The sequence below is a fragment of the Haemaphysalis longicornis genome, unplaced genomic scaffold, assembly GCF_048455015.1.
Source record: "Haemaphysalis longicornis isolate Haplotype H1 unplaced genomic scaffold, Haemaphysalis longicornis Haplotype H1 scaffold_81, whole genome shotgun sequence".
NCBI classification, from domain to species: domain Eukaryota; kingdom Metazoa; phylum Arthropoda; class Arachnida; order Ixodida; family Ixodidae; genus Haemaphysalis; species Haemaphysalis longicornis.
The window spans coordinates 722,308-748,128 of NW_027526449.1; the positions used below are offsets into that span (position 1 = coordinate 722,308).

The 25,821-nt window shown below is 45.6% G+C and overlaps 1 protein-coding gene across 7 annotated transcripts in view; it reads left to right on the forward strand.

Moving 5' to 3' along the window:
* The window catches only part of LOC144150942 (uncharacterized), a 120,321-nt gene that overhangs the window by 90,298 nt on the left and 4,202 nt on the right, over window positions 1-25,821 (forward strand). For all 7 annotated transcript variants that reach the window (XM_077682242.1, XM_077682245.1, XM_077682248.1 and 4 more), the window contains 2 exons: window positions 5,581-5,622; window positions 12,275-12,385. In XM_077682242.1, coding sequence (XP_077538368.1) covers window positions 5,581-5,622; window positions 12,275-12,385 — 153 coding nt within the window. The remainder of the gene's footprint in view (window positions 1-5,580; window positions 5,623-12,274; window positions 12,386-25,821) is intronic.

The window sequence follows — 25,821 nt, forward strand, 5'->3', positions numbered from 1 at the left end:
ATTGGATTGGATTCGAACACTCTCTCGCGAGGGGCATTGGATTGGATTCGATTGGATTGGCTTGGATTGGATTGGCTTGGCTTGGCTTGGATTGGATTTGGATTGGATTGGATTGAATTGGATTAAAGTGGATTGTGTTGGATTGTGTTGCGTCATAGCCGCGGCACGTTGCGTCATAGCCGCGGCAGACGCGCTTGGGCCGGCGCATGTGCAGTACTCTCTCTTCCGCGGTTTCCTCTCCTTCGGGCGCGCTGCGCATATAACCGGTGTGCCGTTCTCCGGCCAAGCAACATCCGCGGTTGGCTCAAACACCTACAGTCCACGCCGCTTTACAAGTACGCCGACGTCGTCGACTGGGACCGGCTTACGCACTCACCTCAACGTGTATAAGCGGCGGCGCGCGTTCGGAATTCAGTCAAGGGCGTCTTTGCATGGCTTACGCTTGACGTGACGCTTTGCTTGACTCGAGTAGATGCGACGCATTTACTCGAGTTCCCCCCGTGGGAAGATGTAGGCGGCTTTTTTTCGAAGGCATTCATTTCGGGGCAACGAAGGCGGGAATTCGTCGGGTGCAGGCTGCTGAAAAGATGTTGGTTGAACAGGCGTTCCGAATTCCTCGCAGTAGTTTTGAGGGCGATGCACGCATCATCGTTGACATAAAGGCGAATGCAGCACAACCCGCCCCGGCTATTCCGGAGCGTTTCGGGTGCAAAGCGACTTCATTGCACGCCTCCAGATGGGGGAGGGGTTCGGTTCGGATACTGAAGATAACGGCACTCAGTGCCTGACAACATTCCCAACCGCCTACTGCAGCCGAGGTTCCGTCAGCGTTATTCGCCTCTGTTGTGGCACAGTGTACAGCGTTGATTTTCTCATTTGTGCGTGTTTGTAATCTTGAAGACAATTTGGCGAACTTTACGGCGGAGAAGAAAAAAACAAGCGAAGCTCCAAGATATTTCAATGATAAATAAAGTGCCGTGGTCATCATGCTGCGGTTCGGATTTTCCGTGCTTTGAGGGTCAAAACGGTAAACTACCGCTTTCCACGACTTCAGAAAACTCTCAGTGATGTGCGGAGTTGTCAGATAATCTTCAGATAGGCGTATTTTATATATCGAATTATCGATATATCGAATTCTTTCGCGATCCCCTTGGAGTTCGATATATCCGTGCTCGACTGTATTTAGTAACGTTAGGCTTCTCTTTAACGTTTTGACTTCGGCACTTGCTTTACATAATCGTCACTATCATCAACAGCCTATTTAGGTTCACAGAAGGACGAAGGCCTCTCACATTGACTTCGACTTGCTTCTGCCCTCAGCTGCCCGAGTCCATATTTTGCCGCAGAAATTTCAGATTTCTTCTCTCCACCAAGTGAATGGCCTTCCTCTCCTTTAGAACCATCTCCTGGTATTCATGATGATGAGGACGATGATGCTTTGCGGCTTCCCTTTTGTAACAAGGTGGCGTTGAACAGCGACCTATGTCGTAACGCCACTGTAAAAAAAGAACTTTATGATTTTTTTTGCTAGCCTGACTTTGTTCGTATGTCTTCCCAGATTCTTCTCTGCTCTTTTCCCGCCCACATTCTAATCTTCTTTTACTTACTTCTGCTGCTGTCCAATTCCTTTTCCATTAACCTTAAAGCAAAGGGCTTCAGGAAGCTGGATATCTCCATTCCCGAGGACTATACGCATACTTTGGCACTCTATTACAATATTTCGCATGGTTTCTGGCTCCCTGCCACAACCTGCGCACAGATCTTTGTGTACCGACTCGCGGATAAGTGTTTTTGTTCGCAAGCAGCTCGCCCAGGCTTCAAATAGCTCTGCACTCCCTTTGGTATAATCAAACATTTTCCCCTCGAGATCTTCTGTTTCCCGATCCTGTAGATATCTAAGGACTTCGCGTCCACCCCCTTTTTTCCAGTCCATTGTCCCTGATTATTTCACTTCATTTTTATTGCCTTGGTCGTTTCCCCTGCGCTTCGAGGTTTCATATACTTTATCCTGAGCCTTCTGGTTCTTTTATCCATCTGTGTGTCTATGCTTTTCATATAAAGATACCGCAAGACTCTTGTCGCTCATCTCTTGTCATGAATATTTTTAAGCCTTTCTGCAAAACATATTTTGCTCTGCGCTTCTTTCATATGAAAGGAGGCCCATGTCATGTCTGGCTGCACTGCTCCATTTGTTGTTTTACTGTGGGCTACTAATGCCAGTCGACCTCCCGCCCTGTGATTTAATTTGATAGCCCTGACTGAATCTATGATTTCACACACTACTGCGTTTGAAAAGGTGAGTGCCGGTACCAATACACCCCTCTGGAGTCCAATCACTACTTCATATTTGGGATATTCCCGTAGTTCTCTGTGATTCATGATAGAGGCATTTCTTTTTCCTTTAAATATAAACGCTCCTCATTAATTTTTAGATAGGCCTGACCTTCGTTTATCCATATGCCCACATATTTGTATTTCATTACCCATGGTATTGTTACTTTTTGAACGAATGCCTATTCGTTACAGGCGTGGTCATTAACAACGACAGCTCCCGATTTTGGTGTTCTGAACTCTAACCCTAGTTCACTGGCTTCTTCCCCACAGAAATCTGTGAGCTGTTGCTGACACTGTTGGCTATCAGCCGGTATTTATATGTCATCTCCATATACAAGTCCCGGGATATGTTGTCCCACTTCCTATCCTTTGCGGCTGTAACGCAAATTGAAACGTATTTCACTCTTCAAGCTTACTTCCCAGTCTTGCCATTTACACCATCAACAGCAATGGAGACAAGGATAACCCGGCTTTAAACCGGGCTTTCGCGCACCACTCAGCGTGACCAGTCGAACTCACTTGCGCTCACGGTCACCACTCACCGTTACCACTCGCCTTCCCTCGTGCTAGCGCTCACAACTCGCCATTACCACTCGTACTTACTCATGCTCACCATTCGCCGTAGCCACCCGCACTCACTCGCACTCGCACTCAACACTTGTCGTCTCCTCTCGCACGCGAGTTTGTGCAGCAGACCCTCCATAAGTCATGAACCGAACAGCATTATTGCTCATGGTGAAAATAGCCATTAAAGACGATGGCAAAGAAAGGAAAACACAAACACGGCTCTGACTTGCAAGTGAAGATTTTAATGCAGAAAAACAGTTATACTTATAGGGCACACCACCAAAAACACAAACATAAAAGAAAAGAAATAAAACCAGTTAACCTGACTACTACGCTAAGCGATACACACAGCGGTCATGCGGAATCAAGGTATCCAAGTTCTCTTTTATAAAGGGCGAGACAGGGACAACTGATGCATTTATCGATCTGCTTGGCCATTGCATGCACCTCAGTAATTTCTGGCGTGAGTGTATCTTGTTGCTTGGCTAGGATTGTTGTGTCATCGAAACATGGGACACAACGAACCGTGGGGGTATCCGAGGCCAAGTGCGCCGAGTTATCATTTTCTATGGATCGTGATGCTCTTCTATTCGAACTTTCACACCACCCTGTCTGGCCTTTTCCCTGTGATAAGCAGAATTCTCGCCAGATAAGGAGGCGTGTAAACGTTTGATTAAAAGAGCATGAACGATCCATAGGAAACGACACCTCGGTGCATTTGGCCGCGCATACCTGCACATGTCGCTTGTGTCCCGTGTTAAGATGGCACAAAAATTCTAGCCAAGCGCCAAAATAGACTCACGCGAGATAATATTGAGGCGCGTGCAATGGCCAAGCAGCTGGAAAATGTGTGAGTTGTCCCTCTCTCACCCTTTCTAAAAGAGAACTTGCATATCTTGACCACGCATGACCACTGTGTGTAGCGGTTAGCGTACTGTTCAGTTTTAGCTGGTTTTATCTTTTCGTTCTTGTTTGTGTTTTCGGTGATATACCGTATAAGTATAGCTGTTTTTCTGCATTAAAATCTTCACTTCCGAGTCAGTGCCGTGTTTGTGTTTTTCCTTCACTGTCTTCTTTTTTTGTGGGCTGTTTTCACCATGATCATTAATACTGTTCCGTACATGAGTCATGGAGGGTCTGCTGCACACACTCGCGTGAGAGAGTAGAAAACGAGTACTGAGCGCGAGCGCGCAAATAGTGATAGAGAATGGCGAGCGTGAGTGAGGGCGAGTGGCTATGGCGAGTGGTGAGCATGAGGGCGACTAAAGGCGAGTGGTGACCGCGAGCGGTGAGCGTGAGCGCGTGAGTGCTACTGGTCGCGGTGAGTGGTGTGCGTGAGCCCGAGTGGGTGCGACTGGTGGAGGGCGCGTTGTGAGCGTGAGTGCGAGTGTTTGCCTGTGATTAGGGCGACTGGTGGGCGTGAGTGTAAGTGAGTGCGTCTAGAAAAATATATTTTCTGCGTGCGTTTTGCCGAGGTATACCCAAAATGATAAATAGGATATATGAAACTATGGCCCAATTTTACGACTATACGAATTCAAGAACTACGGAGTGTCTATATGTTTTCTACAGCCCTCAATGGCAACAATGGCGCCAGAAAACGATGACGAATAAAGTAGAAACACGAAAAGCAGCACAGTGCTCTCAGTATTTTTTGTGCATGTTTCTTCTTGTGTCTGCTCGTTTTCTTGCGCCGTAGTTACCATTAGGCATGAGGTACCAACTGGCCCAGATGAAGCTTTTGTCACGGGTCTTAGTTGGATGGTTGGTTCTCGGGAATTGTGGTGGATGTGGCTGTGATTCTCTTAATTCCAAGATTTATAGCTTGGTTGTTTTATGGCCGCGACCCTACAGTGAAGCAGCATTCAAAGCGATGAATCGACGGAGCAAGCCTGGTCAAATTGGGCACGGGTTTGACATGGGTGAGAGATGTAGGTTAAAACGAGCAGGTGTTCACCGTACCAGAATACTGATCAGGAGACAGCCTACAGGTGAATGTCCTTGAAGTACCACGCAAATATGAACGCACCTGAGAAACCCACGGCATAGTAGAAGGTGCTGACAAAATTCCACCAACACGGGGGAATAAGACCTTCCTTCCAATAGTCGAAATGAAATGACCCGTATTTTCGTGAGCACACGGGGAGCCAAAACAGTGCGGAACACAGTAGCAAAACTTTATTCTCGCCAAACACACTTACGAGTAAGTTCTAACCATTCATTACCCTCAGCTCTACTTGATTTGTATCGTTTATTTATACTATTTCAGATGACACTGAGCGCAGTTTAACAAATGTTGGGTTTGTAGTGCCAACTAATACATCTTAATTATTGTTACATCTTAATTATTAATACATCTCAATAATTCTTAATTATTGAAATGAAAATTTAAGTACCGCCTTGTGAAGTCGACATGGAGGAACCAGGAATGAGGAATTCGCTGGCGGCACGCACACTTCCTTTCTATAACATAGGACAATGCTGTCCTGTTTCAACTTTTTCACTGTATTAGACCTCACGGTCATTTTACTGATACCAGCGCCAAAAGATTTTTAAGATTCAGAAACGTGCCCCCTTTTATTATCCAATAAATTTTGCAGCACGCATAGAGTAAAACCAGTGAAATGGACGCTCAGAGCTGAAAATTTGACGTTCTTTTCTCTCACTCTTTTTTCGCAGGAATAGCGCACCATGGGCAAATACAGCACAGAAGAAGGATGGGTATGCACTTAGTTCTTCGCATATTTTGATATTCTGTATAACTAATCTGGTGTCAAAGAGCCTAAAAGTTGCAGACCTATCCGTCTGCTCTCAGTTACCCATAAGGTATTTAGAAAAATACTTCTCAAGTGTATAAGTGCGACCTTAGACATTCAGCAGCCCCGCGAACAGGCCGGTCGCCGTGGTTGTTAACGATATACACGCTGTATTTCTTAAAAGTAATGAATTACGTTTACCCTGGGCAGGTGAAAGTGCTAGTGCGAATCAGGAGAATGAAATTACGAGCAGAACAAGCCTGGCCTCGGCTGCGGTTGGTAGTAATTCTGATATTCTTAATAGTAAGCTTCCCTGTCACTCAAAGACGGCTTTATAACCAATGCGTCATTGCAGTAATGCTGAATGGGGTAGAAACGTGGGGTCTCAATATAGAAATTGAAAGAAAACTTAGATAGGACGAATGGGCTATAGAAAACCGAATATCAGCGCTCACGCTTAATCAGAAAGCAGCAGAGCGGAATAAAAAACAAACTCGTGTGGAACACATTTTAGCTCAAATTACGCGAAGAAAAAGGGGAATGGGCGTGAGACGTCATGCGCGTCAGGGACAATCGGTGAACCTTTCGTTTCATGGAGTTGCTGCCAATCGACCGTAAGCGCAATAGGGGCCGTCCAAGGTCGCGATGGAGGGATAAACTATGGAAACTTGTGGTTAAAGGGAAGACTCCGCACTCGATAAAAGTGGCTGGAGATATTTGGAAAACGCCTTCTCCCTGAAACGGACACGAACAGGCTGATGATTTTCAGAGTATTGGTGATCGGCTGGCTCACACCCAATTTTCCGCGGGTAACGCGATGTAACACAAACAGCTGAAACGCTAAACTGATTAGCCAAACCTACCAAACAGCACAGCTGCTGTGCTGTGGCTTTACAGGAAAGCCGATGCAGTGGCTTCAGTCACGGTTAGGCGGCCCACGTGTTGAAAAAATATTTGTGAGCCTTAGGGGCGCACCCTAATATATGTTGCTTAATATTTGCCTTGTCGTTTAGTGCAACCGCAAATGTTTGTGCACTGATAGTGCCGGCGAGGTGGAGGCTTGACTTTGATTGCGTAGACGCTTGATAACTTTTTGTGCATCTGCCAAGAGAAGGTTTTACGAACACATTTGCACAAGCGCCTGGTTAAAATTTCGTAAAATTTTATCAGAGATATTAGCATTATATAGTAATTGATGCCATGAAAATGATACGATTGAGGTACTTTTAAGCAAGCCAATTATTCTTGTGTCGCCAAAGAAATAAGTATTTTGAATTATGCCGTAAACGATACGTTGGTGATTGTCCGCCATAAGGAAACCACGCTGCAATGCTAAAATTTGTAAGAAAATTATTGCTTTTCTTACTATACATTTAAAAATGTACACGCGTTAAACCAGTTTTCCGCACTCGACATTGCGTCCCACATGATTTACAATTCTCTTTCACACGAAAGTGTTTTATGCCCGGGTACACCAAGATCTCACCGGCGTCGTATCCGTCACGGAAATGACATCGGCAGAAAAAGTGTCATTGATGCGGCTTCACCTGGATTCCAGCCACCACCTCTCTCGCCGCTACGGGAGGTACTCAGAGCCCTCCCAAGTGCTCTATGAATCCAAGCGCAAGTGGGTTTATGAACGCGCCTTACATCTTTCCCAGTAACTTCATTATGCAGATGGCGCTGCCGTCTAGGAGAGGCGAGGCGAAGTATTTCGTCATGACGCTAATGAGCGCCGACAGTTGGCGCCTCGATGCCAGCGTCTTCGTGTACGCGGGCCACGGGTGAACTGAGGCACCCTCCGCCACCTAGTGCTTTCGGTACCAGTTTTGGCTAACTTTTGTTCGCACGGTCTGCAAGTGGCGGTGGTTTCAGCTGGATTAACGGAATTCTCCGCCGCGTGCAATGCCCTGTCTAACATTCATGCGTCTAATGGTGCCAAACCCACATATTATAAATAGCTATTTTGAAGTTGATACGGATACACAATAAGCCTTTAAATGCTCTCGTGTAGGCACATTTCACTTTAGTGTTTTACCGATTCCTGTAAAAGAGGCATCAACCATGTTTTAAATGCGGAGCATTTCTTAGGCTCGCCTGGTCCTCCGTCGTTGATGGCGGCGCCGTCCACACGCTCACTGCGCATGCGCAACTCTCCTCCTTACACCCACAGCTCCGCGATAGTACACTATAAAAAAAAGAAATAGTTAGCGGCGCCCGGTTTCCATCCCACGACTCTCTGGCCGCAACGGGAGGTACGTGGGGCTCTTCCCACTACGCTACAAATCCGGGACAGGAGCAAGTGCTACGAACGCGCCTTATGTCCTTGACTCATTCAAACTACGTCAAGAAGCTACTGATACAACGAAGGCACGCGAAGCTGAACGTCAACGGAAACGACGAACTTAAAACTTTAGAGGGGGATGCTGAATTTCCCGTGGGAAAGCTGTGGCGGGAAGCGCCACACGCCTTGCAGCTGAACCAGCCCCGTCCGCAGCGCCTCTGATGCTGATTGTGGCAGGATGCCCCTAGGGATTGGCCAACCAAAAATCCCTCACGAGATAGGTTCGCCTTCAACCACCGTCGTCATCTTCCCGTAGGGGAACCGCCGAAGAAGAAGAACGAGAAGACAAAGCTGCGAAGAGGAGGGCGTGTACATTGCTCTCAGCCGGTGCACCAATGTCAACAATACCTCACCAAAGCTGACGGAGACTACCGATTCTACCACAGAGACAACATCGACAAGAACATGATGGACGAGTTTCGGCGCCTCGAGAACCACCGCCTACTCACCGTAACACAACAGCACTTGCGTGCCTTTGCCACCGGTGTGGACCCGGACGCGGTTATTCCCTCTGGCGCTAGTAAAAAACAGATCACTCAACATAACGGCAACACAATGGAACCACACGGAACCGCCACGATGCTTCGCATCCTCATCAGGGTTCCCCACGGGAAGATGGTGTAATTTTTTATTATTAGGCTGGTATGTCAGCCTAACGATGTGAAGCAATAACGTTGCAAACTTATGTTGTATTTCCAGTCTTTGAGAACAATAATGACCTTACACGGTGTTATTATTTTATTTTTATTTGCTTGTTTTTATCATAGTATTGCGTAGCAGTGCCCTGGGTGCAGGTTTTCACAGGTACGCGATTCTTAGATATGATACAGTCAAACAGGGTGGACGAAAACTGCTCTACGTGCTGTATCAGACACCAGAGATAGACGCCGGAAGCCTTAGGAATAACACACCCAAATTGTTGGCTAACCTTGCGTTTCTTTCCATTGATCGGAATAAGTTTGTCGTGTTTGTAAATGTTGCCTATCCTACTCAATGAATTGTCATCCCCTTTTTTGAACTTCTTATGAAGAGACGCCCGCCCGTTGAACTAGCGTAATACCGTAACTAGCATAATTCATATTGCGTAATATTCAGCGTTGCGAGAAAGAGAGCGAGAGACAGATATATACAGGGTGTCCCAGCTATCATGCACCAAGATTTAAAAAAAAAAGTAATGGCGTAACTCGAAGAAAAGCTAGTGAAAAATGTTTTCACTACTGTGCGGAAGCGATCAGCATTTTTTTTTTCGAAATGAGATTTAACTAATTAATTGTAATTAATTATTTAACTCGAGCAGTACTGTCCTAATCACTAAATTGTCATTGAGGCACTTGTAGGTACCCACGAAAGGCATCTAACTGCGATATTTTCAACGACGAACTAATTGCGTACACATTTATTCAGGCAGATAAAGAAAACGCGCAAAATATAAAAAAATACCACGTGACGGCGCCTCCGTGCGCCTCGTAAAGCAATGCCCTCGAACAGGCTGCCTCTGAGTTCGCCAGAATGAAATAAATAAAAGAAAGAAAGAAGAAATCGCGACCGAGTTTGTGCCCTATCTGCACACGCACCTGGCGAATCTTGCTATTTCTGCTCCTGCCATGCATGCCATTATCGAGGTGATGCGGTGTCTCTTCAGGCGGGTGACAGGCGAAGCAGTTGCTTGAAATCAGCTTGTTTGCGGACGCTGCTTTACGACGCACCCAGAAGCGTCGTCGCGTGGTATTTTTTAAATCTCGCTGGTATTCTTTATCACTCAGAATAAATGATTACGCAATTAGTTTGTCTCTGAAAATCATCCAGTTAGATGCCCCTCGTGGGTAGCTACATGTGCCTCATTGATACTTCGGTTATTAGGGCAGTAATTCTTGAGTTAGATAATTAATTACAAGTTGTTAGGTCTCACAACGGAAAAAATACTGTCCCCTTCACCACAGTACTGCAAACGTTATGCGCTAGGTTTTCTGCGAGTAACGTCATTGCTCTTTTTTCAAATCTTGGTGCATGATAGCTGAGACACCCTGTATATACAAAGAAAGTTTTCCTGGACGCCGATTGAAAAATACACAAAAGTCGTTTTCGACCACGGTAAAAAAAGAGACGAAGGCCGGTCTAATATATATCTACATATATATTAGAGAGAGAGAGAGAGAGAGAGAGAGAGAGAGAGAGAGAGAGAGAGAGAGAGAGAGAGAGAGAGAAAACTGATACTATATTGGCCAGGTTAGCCACAACCAAAACAAGAGCTGGATACTCCAAAACAGTTCTGTGACAATATTGCAGCAAATTCTAATTTCTGAATAATAAGGTTTATAGACGCCTGCTATGTTAGTTCTGCCAAAATTGCATGAATTTCGAATTGGCCGGGACTCGAGAATTAGCAGAAAAACCACTTATGTTTTTATTCATTTGCGTGCTCGGAAGTTGGTTATTCTGTGGTACAAACCAGCGCTTATATTGTGGTTGCGGCCCCACCGAAGTGACACAACTCAGGCAGTAAGCTCGAATTACTCAAACTAAATTTACGTAGCCAGAAACTTTGAGAGAAGGACCCAAGTTGCTTATTTTAGTGGTCAATTTGAAATTAAAAAGTGCCCCAATTGTTAATGTTCTTCAGAAATAACGACCAGCTGGTATTCTATTTATTTGAGCCTGTCTTGTTTTTTGGCTCGGGCAAAAATGCTTTTTATAAAAGTAATGCCGGGCGTAAACGCTGACCTCATAACAGCTTAGTATATGCACACAACTCTTAGAAAAACTGCTTAGACATTTATTCCACATAGGTGGAAGTCGCTATATTTCGAGCTGACTATCAGGCACATCATCGACGTCTAATGCCCTTTCTGTTTGCTCTTGGATACACACATTTGTGCGCTTGATTTTATATGGGTTGCTGTTTTTTGAAGAAAGCAAACATTCCTAACCTTTGAACTAGCCAAGGTCCATACAATACTCTAGAAATACGAAATGGTCCCTACGCAGCACGTGAGAACAGTGTATTGAAATCTACGTAATGCTACTAAATTGGTACACATACGCTACAACAAGCACGACCACTACCCTACATTCAAGTTTACATTCTTCCATTCGATTCCAAAATCTCGATTCCAAAATCGATTTCTCGATTCCAAAATCGAGAAAAGGTGGTTACCTGGGGTGACCACCGTGCTGGAAAGAGTTAAAAAATACACTCAACTTGTTATTGAATCGTCTGCGTAGTGAAAAATACAATGAAGGTTACTCTTTCGGCGCTGACGCATGGTTTCCCAACCCGTGCGCTGTTGGGAAGAGCTATTGGTAGCCTAATGCTTCTCGCTTCTACAATTTTGGAACAAGAGTCTTAGCTCGGGCTGAAACAGCAGATGGACAATTGCTGCTCTTTACACATTAATAAAAAAAACTGAAGCACATATAGCATCAGAAAAATTCACAGAAACCAGGCTCCACGCATCGATGTTCAATGCGGTGGTCTGCACGCACAGCCTCCTAAATTTTTAATACTACAGCGGGAGCGACGCCCAATCGGCATGTCAGCGCCTTATCACGGAGTTCACCGGCGAAATAGGCAAGAGTACGCGCATGCGCATAGAATTATATGTTGTGGGAGCGGCGACTGCTTCACTGCTCTCCTCAGGGCAACACACCCCCTGTGTTTCTAATCTTGAAAGGTCGTTTCGCTACCGCCAAAGGTAGCTAAACAGCGTGGAGCACAATTTTTTTTTATTTTTATCGTTTTTTTATTTATCGCGTTATATCCTGCAGCAGGCTGACGCCCTTCCGGCCAAAAAGAAAAACATCCTGTGTCTTCCCAGTGGCGTTCCTTACGCGTTGCGGGGCAAGTGATCCGAAAGAACAATCAAACGCGCATTTGATATGCGCATGCGCTCAAAATAACCATGGTTTCTCGCGAAAACGTCATTCAGATGCCGTGGCAGGGGGTGTACCACTCTGAAGTAAGCAGCGCAGCAGACGACAAAAATACAGCAGATAGCACCATGCGTGTGCGTGTAATCCCGCCTATTTCGCTGCTGAACACCGTGATAAGGCGCTGGCATGCCGATCGGTCGTCGCTCCCGCTATGTTATTAAAAATTTTGGAGGCTGTACGTACTAACCCTTATGGCAACAACAAATCTCAAATAGCTCCTCGACAAAATTCCCGCATTTTTTTATTTTACGGGGAATATTTATGGCCTTTGAATACAAGCTAGTTGCACCGAACTATGGGATTTTTGTGTATAACATCTAAGTTTTTTTTCTCAATTTTCTAGGCGCTGCCGCAGCTACTGGAATTGCACTTGGAACAGTGGCTACCGCACTCGCGGTAGGTGCCATAGGAACCGGTATTGCAAGCGCAATTCAGTCCAGCATGGCAGCGGGAGGTACGTAACCATCATTCGCATGACGAGTAATCTGGCGATTACTTTTGTGCCCGAAGTTTGCTATGCCCATGAGTTATTGTTTAGACATTGTAATGATACGCGCAGTGTTGGAACTAAACAAATATACGTCGCAATTGTTACCTTATCGCTTGAGCCGCATTTCCGCAGCCACACCAATTTAGAATGCACATTAAGCAAACGCCTAGAGATTTATACCCCTTTTATTGTTTATATCGAACATTTTGGGAGGTAGATTGTCCGATACCCTTTGATTAGGTGGGTGGCGAGGTAATGTTACGGCAGCTGGAAAAATTACTCGGTGACAGCCACTGGATTATTGCAGAAATTTCCGAACACAACTTTCAGCGTGGCCAGAAAACGATACGCAGACGTGCACATCGGCTTACAGTGCGAAATTTGTTTTAACCTAGACAACCTTTTTTCTCGATATGCTCAAATTTTAGCTTAATCCCAAATATCAAACGCCTACAATATTCCTTGAAGGCGTACGCAGGCAAGCCGCACAAGGTTGTGATCTTTCGAGCACTGCAGCGCACGTGCTGCGGTGGAGGGTTGCGGCAATAGTACTACCTCACAACTGAGTGTACAGCTGTGCTGTGCTCCTTTACGCTACAATTACGCACCACCCTGTTACATCGAAGAAGCACTCCAGGGTATAGTCTACTCCTATAATGTAAGCTGATCTCTCATTATGTGATGTGCTCACGTGAATTTTATGGCAACCAGATTATTTGAGACCGTTTCGCGCGATGACCACGCATTCGTGACCGATTTACCCGCCGCAGAAAAAAGCACGGACGTACGTAATTTGCCGTTAGTTTTTCGATGCACTGGGGTAGTTAATTTATTTTCGAGGCCTCCACAGGGCGCGTTTTGCATATTCCACTGATGGCGCTGGCCACATCGCTCACAGATTTTGTCTTTTGTACGCAACTGCCCTAAACCCAATCTACAGTGTCCTTTGGAGAGCCAGCAGCACGCACGTATTACACCTGCCAGTACAAGTGCCACGGCATCTGTAGCACGCAGGAGTTCTTGAGTTGCTTGCGGGAGCAGTTTTCAGCTCTACCTTTTCTGCAAGGCCGAATCACGCTTATCAACGCATTTTTATATTGATGCTGGTACCTCCTGCACACCCGTCATCTTTCAAAGATCATGTTGATATTAGGCAACTGTAAGCAACTGTTTATTGGTATCTTAAAGATTTTATTCTCTGTACAGAGGTGACAACTGTTAACAACAACGCGCAAACGCGTGGCTTTCGATAGGTGCAGTGCAGCCTGCGGATAGCCACTGGCGTTAGCAGTGAGATTAGGGGACGGCGCCGCGGCAGCTAGGCATGAGAAAGCTATTGCCTATGCTTCCTTGTTTTGGTGGGAGAGGTTGGACGTCGGACGTCCCTCACCACGACCGCCCCCAACGCCTATATTAAACATTATCTGACACTGATAACCCGCGCAGTCTCGTTTCTCCTTTGGTGTGGTTCCTATATAAAAAAAAGTTGAATGTGGGTCGTGCATGGCCATTCTAAAGTAGGATGTGCAGGAAAGTAGGAAGCAGAGGTTGATGCAGCCGGGTACTGCTTTTATTAAAATATTACGTCGCGTCAATAAAAAACCTCTTAAGGCTATTTTTAGGTGAACGCTTGTTTCCTCCTTTCCTGCACAACCTACGTCAGTATGGCTGTGCCCGACCCCCATTCCACATTTTTGATATCGGAACCATACCAAAGGCGAAAAACAAGACTGCACTGGTTCTCAGCCGAAGATAACGTTTAATATAGGCTTTAGTAGCGGTCGTGGGGAGGGACCTTCGGCGTCGAACCTTGCCCCACAAAAAACGGAAGCATCGGCCACAGCGAGTTTTAGCTGACCGTTTTTAACGGCCGGCTGCGCTCCGATAGCAAGCGGGAGGGCCATTGCGCATGCATGGCGCGCTTGTCCGCGAGCGGCATTGGCTCTGGTTGCGCTGAGCGGGCCGGAGATAGCGGAGCGGAGCGTCGAAAACGCTCAGCTAAAACTCTCTAATAGCTCTCACATGCGAAGCCACAGCCGCGCCATCACCTAATCTCACTGGTCATCGCGGTGGCTATCAACAGGCTGCGCTGCAAGCACCGCAGGCCACGCGTTCGCGCGTTGTTGTTAAAAGTTTTGACCTCTGTACCCAACGGTCTGAAAAAGGTTTGGTCACCGCATGGCTAGCAGCACCCTTAGTCCGAATATATGTAAATCCACCATGCAGTCATATAGGCGCGATGGAAAACCGTAGCTATACACTCTGTTAAGAGGTCCTTGACAATGGACTGAGAAAGGAAACAGTTGAGCTGAAACTAGTGGCAATGCGAATACATTGAGTAAGTTAGTGGCCGATCGGAATTCCTCGTTTCGTTCTGTAGAAGTTTAAACCCTCAATACCCAAGGCTTATATATATATATATATATATATATATATATATATATATATATATATATATATATATATATATATATATATATATATATATATATATATATATATATATATATATATAGAGAGAGAGAGAGAGAGAGAGAGAGAGAGATACGGGACGAGGGACTCGGTAAAGATACATATCAATGTTGCAGTCGTCATTGCCAGTGCTATTCGGCTTTTTTCGAAATATTTAATAGGGCCGAATGACGTGTGCTTGTCACGTTTCTTTGATTCATTGATAAATAAGCGAAAATATAAGTCGAGAAAAAATCCGCCGTTTTCCGGGAGCGGGACTCGAACCCACTTCTCCGCATAACCGGTGCGGTGCGTTCACCATTACGCTATCCCCACAGCGGCTTCTCTCTCGACTTTAAAGCGGGGGTTTATATTTACAAGAGCTCTGAGGCCGGTCAACTAGCGCCGCCCCTCGACTACCGCGGGAGACGTAGAACGTCTTCTTTCCCAGCGGCCGCCACGTAGAACGTGGTCGGAGGTCGGGGTTAGCAATTGGCATATCCGAACTGCTGGAGCCAGTGCCTCGTAATGCATGTAGCAGAACAGAGAGATACGGGACGAGGGACTCGGTAAAGATACATATCAATGTTGCAGTCGTCATTGCCAGTGCTATTCGGCTTTTTTCGAAATATTTAATAGGGCCGAATGACGTGTGCTTGTCACGTTTCTTTGATTCATTGATAAATAAGCGAAAATATAAGTCGAGAAAAAATCCGCCGTTTTCCGGGAGCGGGACTCGAACCCACATCTCCGCATAACCGGTGCGGTGCGTTCACCATTACGCTATCCCCACAGCGGCTTCTCTCTCGACTTTAAAGCGGGGGTTTATATTTACAAGAGCTCTGAGGCCGGTCAACTAGCGCCGCCCCTCGACTACCGCGGGAGACGTAGAACGTCTTCTTTCCCAGCGGCCGCCACGTAGAACGTGGTCGGAGGTCGGGGTTAGCAATTGGCATATCCGAACTGCTGGAGCCAGTGCCTCGTAATGCATGTAGCAGAACAGAGAGATACGGGACGAGGGACTCGGTAAAGATACATATCAATGTTGCAGTCGTCATTGCCAGTGCTATTCGGCTTTTTTCGAAATATTTAATAGGGCCGAATGACGTGTGCTTGTCACGTTTCTTTGATTCATTGATAAATAAGCGAAAATATAAGTCGAGAAAAAATCCGCCGTTTTCCGGGAGCGGGACTCGAACCCACATCTCCGCATAACCGGTGCGGTGCGTTCACCATTACGCTATCCCCACAGCGGCTTCTCTCTCGACTTTAAAGCGGGGGTTTATATTTACAAGAGCTCTGAGGCCGGTCAACTAGCGCCGCCCCTCGACTACCGCGGGAGACGTAGAACGTCTTCTTTCCCAGCGGCCGCCACGTAGAACGTGGTCGGAGGTCGGGGTTAGCAATTGGCATATCCGAACTGCTGGAGCCAGTGCCTCGTAATGCATGTAGCAGAACAGAGAGATACGGGACGAGGGACTCGGTAAAGATACATATCAATGTTGCAGTCGTCATTGCCAGTGCTATTCGGCTTTTTTCGAAATATTAATAGGGCCGAATGACGTGTGCTTGTCACGTTTCTTTGATTCATTTATAAATAAGCGAAAATATAAGTCGAGAAAAAATCCGCCGTTTTCCGGGAGCGGGACTCGAACCCACATCTCCGCATAACCGGTGCGGTGCGTTCACCATTACGCTATCCCCACAGCGGCTTCTCTCTCGACTTTAAAGCGGGGGTTTATATTTACAAGAGCTCTGAGGCCGGTCAACTAGCGCCGCCCCTCGACTACCGCGGGAGACGTAGAACGTCTTCTTTCCCAGCGGCCGCCACGTAGAACGTGGTCGGAGGTCGGGGTTAGCAATTGGCATATCCGAACTGCTGGAGCCAGTGCCTCGTAATGCATGTAGCAGAACAGAGAGATACGGGACGAGGGACTCGGTAAAGATACATATCAATGTTGCAGTCGTCATTGCCAGTGCTATTCGGCTTTTTTCGAAATATTTAATAGGGCCGAATGACGTGTGCTTGTCACGTTTCTTTGATTCATTGATAAATAAGCGAAAATATAAGTCGAGAAAAAATCCGCCGTTTTCCGGGAGCGGGACTCGAACCCACATCTCCGCATAACCGGTGCGGTGCGTTCACCATTACGCTATCCCCACAGCGGCTTCTCTCTCGACTTTAAAGCGGGGGTTTATATTTACAAGAGCTCTGAGGCCGGTCAACTAGCGCCGCCCCTCGACTACCGCGGGAGACGTAGAACGTCTTCTTTCCCAGCGGCCGCCACGTAGAACGTGGTCGGAGGTCGGGGTTAGCAATTGGCATATCCGAACTGCTGGAGCCAGTGCCTCGTAATGCATGTAGCAGAACAGAGAGATACGGGACGAGGGACTCGGTAAAGATATATATCAATGTTGCAGTCGTCATTGCCAGTGCTATTCGGCTTTTTTCGAAATATTTAATAGGGCCGAATGACGTGTGCTTGTCACGTTTCTTTGATTCATTGATAAATAAGCGAAAATATAAGTCGAGAAAAAATCCGCCGTTTTCCGGGAGCGGGACTCGAACCCACATCTCCGCATAACCGGTGCGGTGCGTTCACCATTACGCTATCCCCACAGCGGCTTCTCTCTCGACTTTAAAGCGGGGGTTTATATTTACAAGAGCTTTGAGGCCGGTCAACTAGCGCCGCCCCTCGACTACCGCGGGAGACGTAGAACGTCTTCTTTCCCAGCGGCCGCCACGTAGAACGTGGTCGGAGGTCGGGGTTAGCAATTGGCATATCCGAACTGCTGGAGCCAGTGCCTCGTAATGCATGTAGCAGAACAGAGAGATACGGGACGAGGGACTCGGTAAAGATACATATCAATGTTGCAGTCGTCATTGCCAGTGCTATTCGGCTTTTTTCGAAATATTTAATAGGGCCGAATGACGTGTGCTTGTCACGTTTCTTTGATTCATTGATAAATAAGCGAAAATATAAGTCGAGAAAAAATCCGCCGTTTTCCGGGAGCGGGACTCGAACCCACATCTCCGCATAACCGGTGCGGTGCGTTCACCATTACGCTATCCCCACAGCGGCTTCTCTCTCGACTTTAAAGCGGGGGTTTATATTTACAAGAGCTCTGAGGCCGGTCAACTAGCGCCGCCCCTCGACTACCGCGGGAGACGTAGAACGTCTTCTTTCCCAGCGGCCGCCACGTAGAACGTGGTCGGAGGTCGGGGTTAGCAATTGGCATATCCGAACTGCTGGAGCCAGTGCCTCGTAATGCATGTAGCAGAACAGAGAGATACGGGACGAGGGACTCGGTAAAGATACATATCAATGTTGCAGTCGTCATATATATATATATATATATATATATATATATATATATATATATATATATATATATATACGCTGGCTACCACCCTCAAGCGTCAGATACACTTCTAGTAAATATAAATAGCCCAGAAAGTGAAGGAGAACACAGTCGCCCAGATAGCCGAATTGGTACGGCATTCGAGATGTACTCGAAAGGCGTGGGTTCGGTCCCAATCTTGGCGTGTGTTTTTCTTTCTTTCTTTCTTCCGCATATTAACAAAAATGTTAATTTCCTTACCCGTAGTATATATGCGGTAAATTTACCTGCACGGTAAAGATGCAGGGAGGCAGAAAGCCAGATAAGTGGGTGGAAATTCAAAAGCACCTTGAACGAGAAGGAATAGATGTGTACGCTTTAGCCGAAACTCACCTCCGGGACCTAGAAGCCCCACCTATCATAGACAATTCTCGGAAGGTTGCAATGTCTGGGAAGGTTGCAACAGGACCACAGGAATGAAGAAAGGGGGCGGTCTTGGCATGCTCATTAAAAGAGGAACCGACTGGCAGAGAATGCATGAAATCTGTAAAGAGGATCTATGGGTTAGAGGCACAATAGAGGGGAAAAATACATGGTAAGGAGTAGTGTATCTGTGGAGCGGAAGTAGTGCTAGGGAGGAAAATGAGGAAATGGTAAACTGTTTGAGAAGAGATATAAACGAGTTCAAAAGTTAGGGCGAAATAATCATAGTTGGAGATATGAATGCCCATATAGAAGGTTTGGATGGATACACAGACCACAACGGTTCTCTAGTGATACATCTATGTCAGGAAAACCGGCTTGTAATAGTAACCACGGAAAGCAAATGTGACGGACAAATAACGTGGGAAAGCGGTAACAGACAGTCCAGCATAGACTACAGTTTAGTATCCGAGACAGTATACGGAAGGCTGCGGGAAATGGGGAGCGCTTTAGCTTGCACTTTGGAGGCGCAACCCGGACAAATGTAGAAATAGGTACAATAGGAGGAACTAATTTCAATAATGAGCAGTTAAAAATCATCGCTGATGGATTAGAAGATGAAATCAATAAATACCCAGGCAAAAATTGGGATTACGACGAAATGATTGCGTTCAAAAAGGGTAAGATGAATGAAGCAAAGCTACGAAACCGATGGAAAGGGAAGAGAAAGCCGGGAAGCTGGTGGAATAAGGAAATAAAAGAGGCTATTGACCAGCGAAGAAAGGCGTCGAGACAACATAGAGAAGCAAAACGAACTGGTATGGAACCGGAGGTAGTGAAGGAGAAATGGGATATCTACCGTGGGAAAAAAACTAGAAGTGCAGAAAATGGTGCAAGCAAAGATCAAGCAGAAAAGCGAACAATGGATGGCAGAAATACGAAAGAAGGACAAAAGCGCATCTAGAAGTTTTGGAACCATGTAAAATCACTAAGCTCAAAAAGCGATAACCATAAAAAATTCCTGATTGATGTGGAGGCGGAACATTTTGAAGGAAAGCACGCGTTGGCGCATATTCATCGAGTGATTATTGAGACGTTTAGGACAATAGTGGTAGGGAAACCAGCACCGATAACATCAGCGCCACAGAAGACCGCGGTAAGAGAAATTAGTTTGAGCAACATTGATTGGAAAAAAGCAGAGCAAAAGGTTTCCCCCCAGGCAGCAGTGGGCCCGGACGGAATACCAATGCAACTGATAAACCTACTTAGACCTAAAAGTAAGGAATCGTTTATGAGGGCAATAGATAAGGTGATAGAAACCAAACAAATATCAGAGGACTGGTTAGAAGGTACGATGAATTTAATATATAAAAGCAGAGGAGACAAAGGCAGTATTACCCGCCGCGGTGGCTCAGTAGCTAAGGCGTTGCGCTGCTGAGCACGAGGTCGCGGGTTCGATTCCCGGCCGCGGCGGCCGCTTTTCTGATGGAGGCGAAAAGCAAAAACGCCCGTGTGTACGAGATTTCGGCGCACGTTAAAGAACCCCAGGTGGTCAAAATTAATCCGGAGCCCTCCACTACGGCGCGCCTCATCGCCTGCGTTGCGTCGGCGCGTTAAACCCTACAATCAATCAATCAATCAAAGGCAGTATTGATTCATACAGACCACTCACAGTAACATCAGTGGTGTATAGATTCGTAATGCAGGCGATAAAATCAGAAATTCAACCATGGATGGAAGAAAATGAAATACTTGGCAAACTTCACAACGGATTTAGACAAGACCGGCGACTGGATGACAATTTGATCGTGATAACGCAATGCATTGAAATTGCGAAAACACAGAATAGACCACTATGGATCACGTTCTTGGACATTAAAGGGGCATATGACAACGTAAACAGAGAACGGCTGTGGAGAACGCTGAAACTCCAGGGATTAGATGACGAGTTATTACAGTTCCTTATAGCAATCTATACAGATAATAGAGTGCACCTTACTTGGGAAGGACAGAAATGCGCCCAGCAGGTCAACATCCATCGGGGACTGAAAGAGGGATGCCCTTTGAGCCCAAAACTGTTCATGCTTTACAGGCCAGGGTTAGAAAAGAAACTGGAAGAAAGTCAAGTAGGGTTTAGCCTAACCCATATGATGCAAGGCGAAGTGGTACAACAGCATATTCCGGGAATGTTATACTCAAACGACATTCTTCTTTTAGGTGATAACAAATCCGATATGCTGCGGCTAATAAATATTAGCGACCAGGAAACCACCGACCTCGGGTAAGATTTCAGTGCAGAAAAATGAGGAATAATGGTTTTCAATGACGCTACCACTGATGTAGTGTCTATCCAGCAAGGCGAATTACTTAGAGTGAAGGAATATAAATATTTGGGAGTGTGGATAAACGAAGGGGATAACGACTTAAGAACTCACGAGGTGCAACTTAAGTTTAAGGGAAAGCGAAACGCAGCTATAATGAAGCATAGAGCTCTGTGGGGGTATAACAGATATGAAGTAGTAAGAGGAATGTAGAAAGGAGTAATGGTTCCGGGTCTCACGTTTTCGAATGCTGTACTCTGCTTAAAATCAGACGTTCTATCAGGCCTGGAAGTAAACCAGAGAACGCTAGGACGTTTGGCCTTAGGCACGCATGGAAAAACAAGTAACGAAGCAGTTCAGGGAGATATGGGCTGGGCGTCGTTTGAAGTTATAGAAGCACAGAGTAAAATATGCTTTGAGATGAGGTTGAGGGCAGTGGATCAACGAAGGTGGGCCGCTAAGGTATTTAGGTACCTATACTTGAAAAGCGTGGACACGCAGTGGTTAAGAAAGACCAGAAGGCTAACGATGAAATACGGAAAGAGCAGTGGAGAATCCAAAACAGCCAAGGTAACCAAAAAAGAGGCAAGGAATATTGAAACGAATAAATAGAGGGAAAAAATGGAAGCTAAAACGTCGTTAGAGGTGTACAGGGCTGAGAAATTGAACATCAGAAAGGAAAATTTCTACGATAATTCCCAGGGCAGTGGTTTGCCTTTTGAGGCTAGAGCAGGTTGCCTGCGAACTGAGAGTTTTGTGGGGAAGTATTCACAAAATGATGGGGTATGCGTGGTCTGCGGTAAAGAAACAGAAACTATGCGGCACATATTGTTAGGATTTTGTTTACGTTTGGGAGGGCGTTTGAAAATTTAGTTATAAGGGCAGGCGGCCTGGCGCTTTCGTTTTGTCGCTGTTTTTTTAGCACGTCATCCCTTTTGAGATTAGATGCAGGTTTGTACGCCTGATAGAACGAGCTTTTGGTGTGGTTCCTGTTCATAAGGGTGGACTTGAGTTCGTCTAGATGCTTTACGTAGTCCCTGTCATCACTGCATACTTTTCTAAGTCCGGTGGCTTGTCCTACCAAGATTCCTTGTTTGCAGTGTCTCGGATGAAGGCTTTTATAATCCATATACTGCTGCCTGTCTGTTGGTTTTGTAAAAAGCACGGTTTTGAGTTTACCGTTGTCTAGAATGACGGTAGCATCCAGCAAGTTCACTTCTTTTTCAGAATGCTGGTAGGAGAATTTAATAGTCGGATGCGAAGAATTGAGATGAGATATAAACGTTTCTAGAGTCTTGCGACCATGTTCCCAAATCATGAAGATGTCTGTGTAGGGGAGGAAATCCTGAGTTTTATGCCGAAAAGGGTTTAACAGGGTGGCTTCAAGTTGCCCCTTTGAAATATTGGCATAGGTCGGCGCGAATGGAGTACCCATGCTGGTTACAAAAACTTTCAAGAAGTAAGACGAGACAAATTCAAAATATTTGACAGTTAAAACTAATTTTACAAAGTTAAGTACACTTCTGGCATATGTTGGTGCAGGTTCTCTGATAAAGCTTTTGAAATACCTTCGATTCCTTCTACGAAAGGGATGTTTGTATACAATCCGGCAGCGTCAAGAGTAACAAGGAGGGTTCCATTGGGTAGGCGCCCACCCTTATTTATCTCTTTTATAATGCGGAGGAAGGGGGGGGGGGGTGTCCTTAACGAACGAAGGAAGAAGAGCCGAAAGTCGGATAGGTAATGATTCAGAAACAGAGATAATGCTTCGGGGGGGGGGGGGGGTTGGGGTTGGTATTATACGAAAATATGGGTCTGCCAGGAATGTCTGCCGTAAACAATAATTCTACCGGGTCTTTGCGGACTTTTGGGAGGAGGTAAAAACTGTACAACCTTCTTTCCCCCTCAATATCTCCACCTACATACGCCCAAACAAACCCGCGTTCTCAATTCCACTTCCTTCTCCCCACTCACCTGGGGACCTACCCCTATGTACAGCGTGCCAGCCAGGTGAGGGGTTGTCCTGACCAAGGCAAGTCTCTTTGCTGAAACGTTGGCAACAACTGGGATTTCGGCCTTTCTCGAAGTTTTCTTTTCTAATATCTATAATAATATTATAATAATACCTTTATTGCACAGAACAGAAAACTGTACAAAGTCACAGGCCTGCCAAAGCCACAATAGGCTTTAAGGGCAGCGCCTGGCAGGCAGCAGAAATCCGTGCACATAGTTGAACATAAAAGTAACAGAATCGGCTATTCAAGACGATACAATATAAACCTGAGTTCGAATACAAAACATGGTTAAATTGTAAAACTATCACAAGCAACACTTCCACACAGTGACGGAAAACTGAGCAAACAAGCCAACCGAGGCGGGTATCAGCAGCAAGCAGAGTTATTCAAATCCACAGCAAAATGTGCACGAAGGCAATTTTTCAGTTTACAACGACTGCACACTTCAAATACATTGGGTGGCAATTTATTGAAGGACGACGGAACATAGTAGCGCCGCATTCCTTTACCGTACCTAGTAAGACACCGTGGTACCCGATACAGATCTCTTGGTCTAAGGCTACGCGTAGAAATATATTTTTCTTTGTAGTCACTCGTGGAAAAATGCTTTAACACTTTTGTTTCCATTAACAGCATAGTAAATTTGTGCAATTGTAACGCTGTAAAAATATTTGCACTCTCGGGGAGGCAAAAATTATAGGCTACATTTTTAGCAGAGGGCTTAGAATGGAATTCAGCCTCTGCTGCCATCGAGCTACGCAGTGACCATACACTGTAATGCCGAAACGAAAAACACTGTAGCCCTACGCATGCAAAACAATCTTCTGCACTGATAACGGCATAAAGTAACGCAAGTTGTACATAATACACGAAAGCGCGCGCAGCTTTTTACAGACGTACGCTAGGTGAGAGTTCCATGTCAGGTCGTTGTCAAAAATCACTGGAGATATTTTACAGACGAAACATACTTCATCGGTTCGGACGCACAAGAAAAACATGAAGACATATGCAAAATTAACGGGTAATTAAGCACTACATTTTTAACGGATTGTTAAAGCACACAAGCTGCGTTGTAACAGTATTAACCGTAATTAAATTAGCAGCAAACCCTCCCATTGCATGAGTTGCTGCACTCTGCAACGATGCAATGCCGTGATGCACGTGTGAAGTGGAGGAAACTATCAAAGTGTCATCAGCGTATTGAAATAGCGGAGTGGAAACTGCTTCACAAAGATCATTAACAAAATATTAAACAGCAGGGGGCTTCGTATCGATCCTTGAGGTACAGAAGATTTTATCAGTGAAAAGCTGCTACGAGACTCTCCTAGGGAGACACATTGACGCTGGCCATGCAAGAAATTTTGAAGCAACTGCAAGATTGCTCCTCTAAATCCAAGCAAGGAAAGTTTACGTAGCAGAAGACTGCGGGGTAGACTCTCAAAAGCTTTCTTTATGTCTAAGAACAGAGCCCAGGCAACGTTATTATGCTCGAAAGCCATATTTAACAAGTCAGAAAAGTTTGCGAGCAGAGTTTGAGCGCCTCTTCCTTGAATAAACCCATATTGGTGAGGTGAGATAACATTGTGAGTGCCTAAGAGTTTGTCATAATTCGAAAGAGATATATTTGAGTATCTTGGCTAGGCATGGTAGAATAGATATCGGCCTATAGTTTTTATTTTGAACGATCCCCACCATTGTGAATAGGAGTAACTATGGCTGTTTTCATACCAGCTGGTATGTTGCCCGCAGCTGTAATGTTGTTCAAGAGTGACAGCAGCACATTTTGTATGGCGTCGAAACTCCGGCACAGTTCCGAAATCGAAATTATATCTATGCCTGGGCGTTTGTTCGGGTGCATGCTTCTTAAAAGTCACCGAAACTCTTGTTCTGTAATTAAAGGCAGATAAAAAGATTGCAACAAACAGTTTGATGGCGTGTAGCTCTGCGCATCTGACCTTGCAACGGCCGAAACTCGGAAAAAAAAGTTGTTGAAATCGTCAGCTATGCTTTGAGCATTACCCGGAAATGCCGCTAGTATAGATGCAACGTTATGCCACGTTTTTCTGTGCCTTTTTTATAGTTTATAATGACCATATTTTTTTTATGTTTGAGCGGGCTACATTGAATTTATTGCGAAGCTGAGTACGTTAAGCAAGCCGGATCATCACATTTACTTTGTTCCTGCACATTTTAAATTTGTTTTACAGCTCAACACAGTTAGGACAGCGCCTTGGTTGTGCCCAAAGTAAATCCTTTTCTTTAATTGCGCAAAATATTTCAGCTGACATCCACTTGTTTTCGGGGTTTCGTGGTGTATTCTTGTATTTGCACGTAGCTTTTTCTCTGCAAGCATCAAAAACCTCAACCAAATTTTTCTAAATCTGGGGAGAAGGCACGGTGCTTAAAATGCGAGCCCAATCGTAGTGACCTACTAGTCCGTCGAACTGAACGGGATCGGTAACCGAGAAAACTTTCCCAAAATGGGCTACTGAAAGTTGTCTTGACAATTGCGTTAGACTACAACATACGAAGTAATGGTCTGCAAGCTTGGTTCCAACGATAGCTGATTGTGCCACAAGGTCACCTTCTCTGATGTTATATGGTGAATGCAGGACGTTACCAGCTGTTCCAATAACATTTCCTCGCGTGTTGGTTTACGAATGAAGTCTGCCATGCCCCAATTAGATAGAATATCAAGATAATCTGCTACTAGCGGCATTGTAGGGCTAAGAGTATCAATGTTAATGTCAACTAGCATGCACACGTGTTAACCTAAAGCAAAAGATGACATTGCTGCATCAAGTTCAGCAAGAAACAGCCGCCCAGACGTGCACACGCAAGAGCCGAG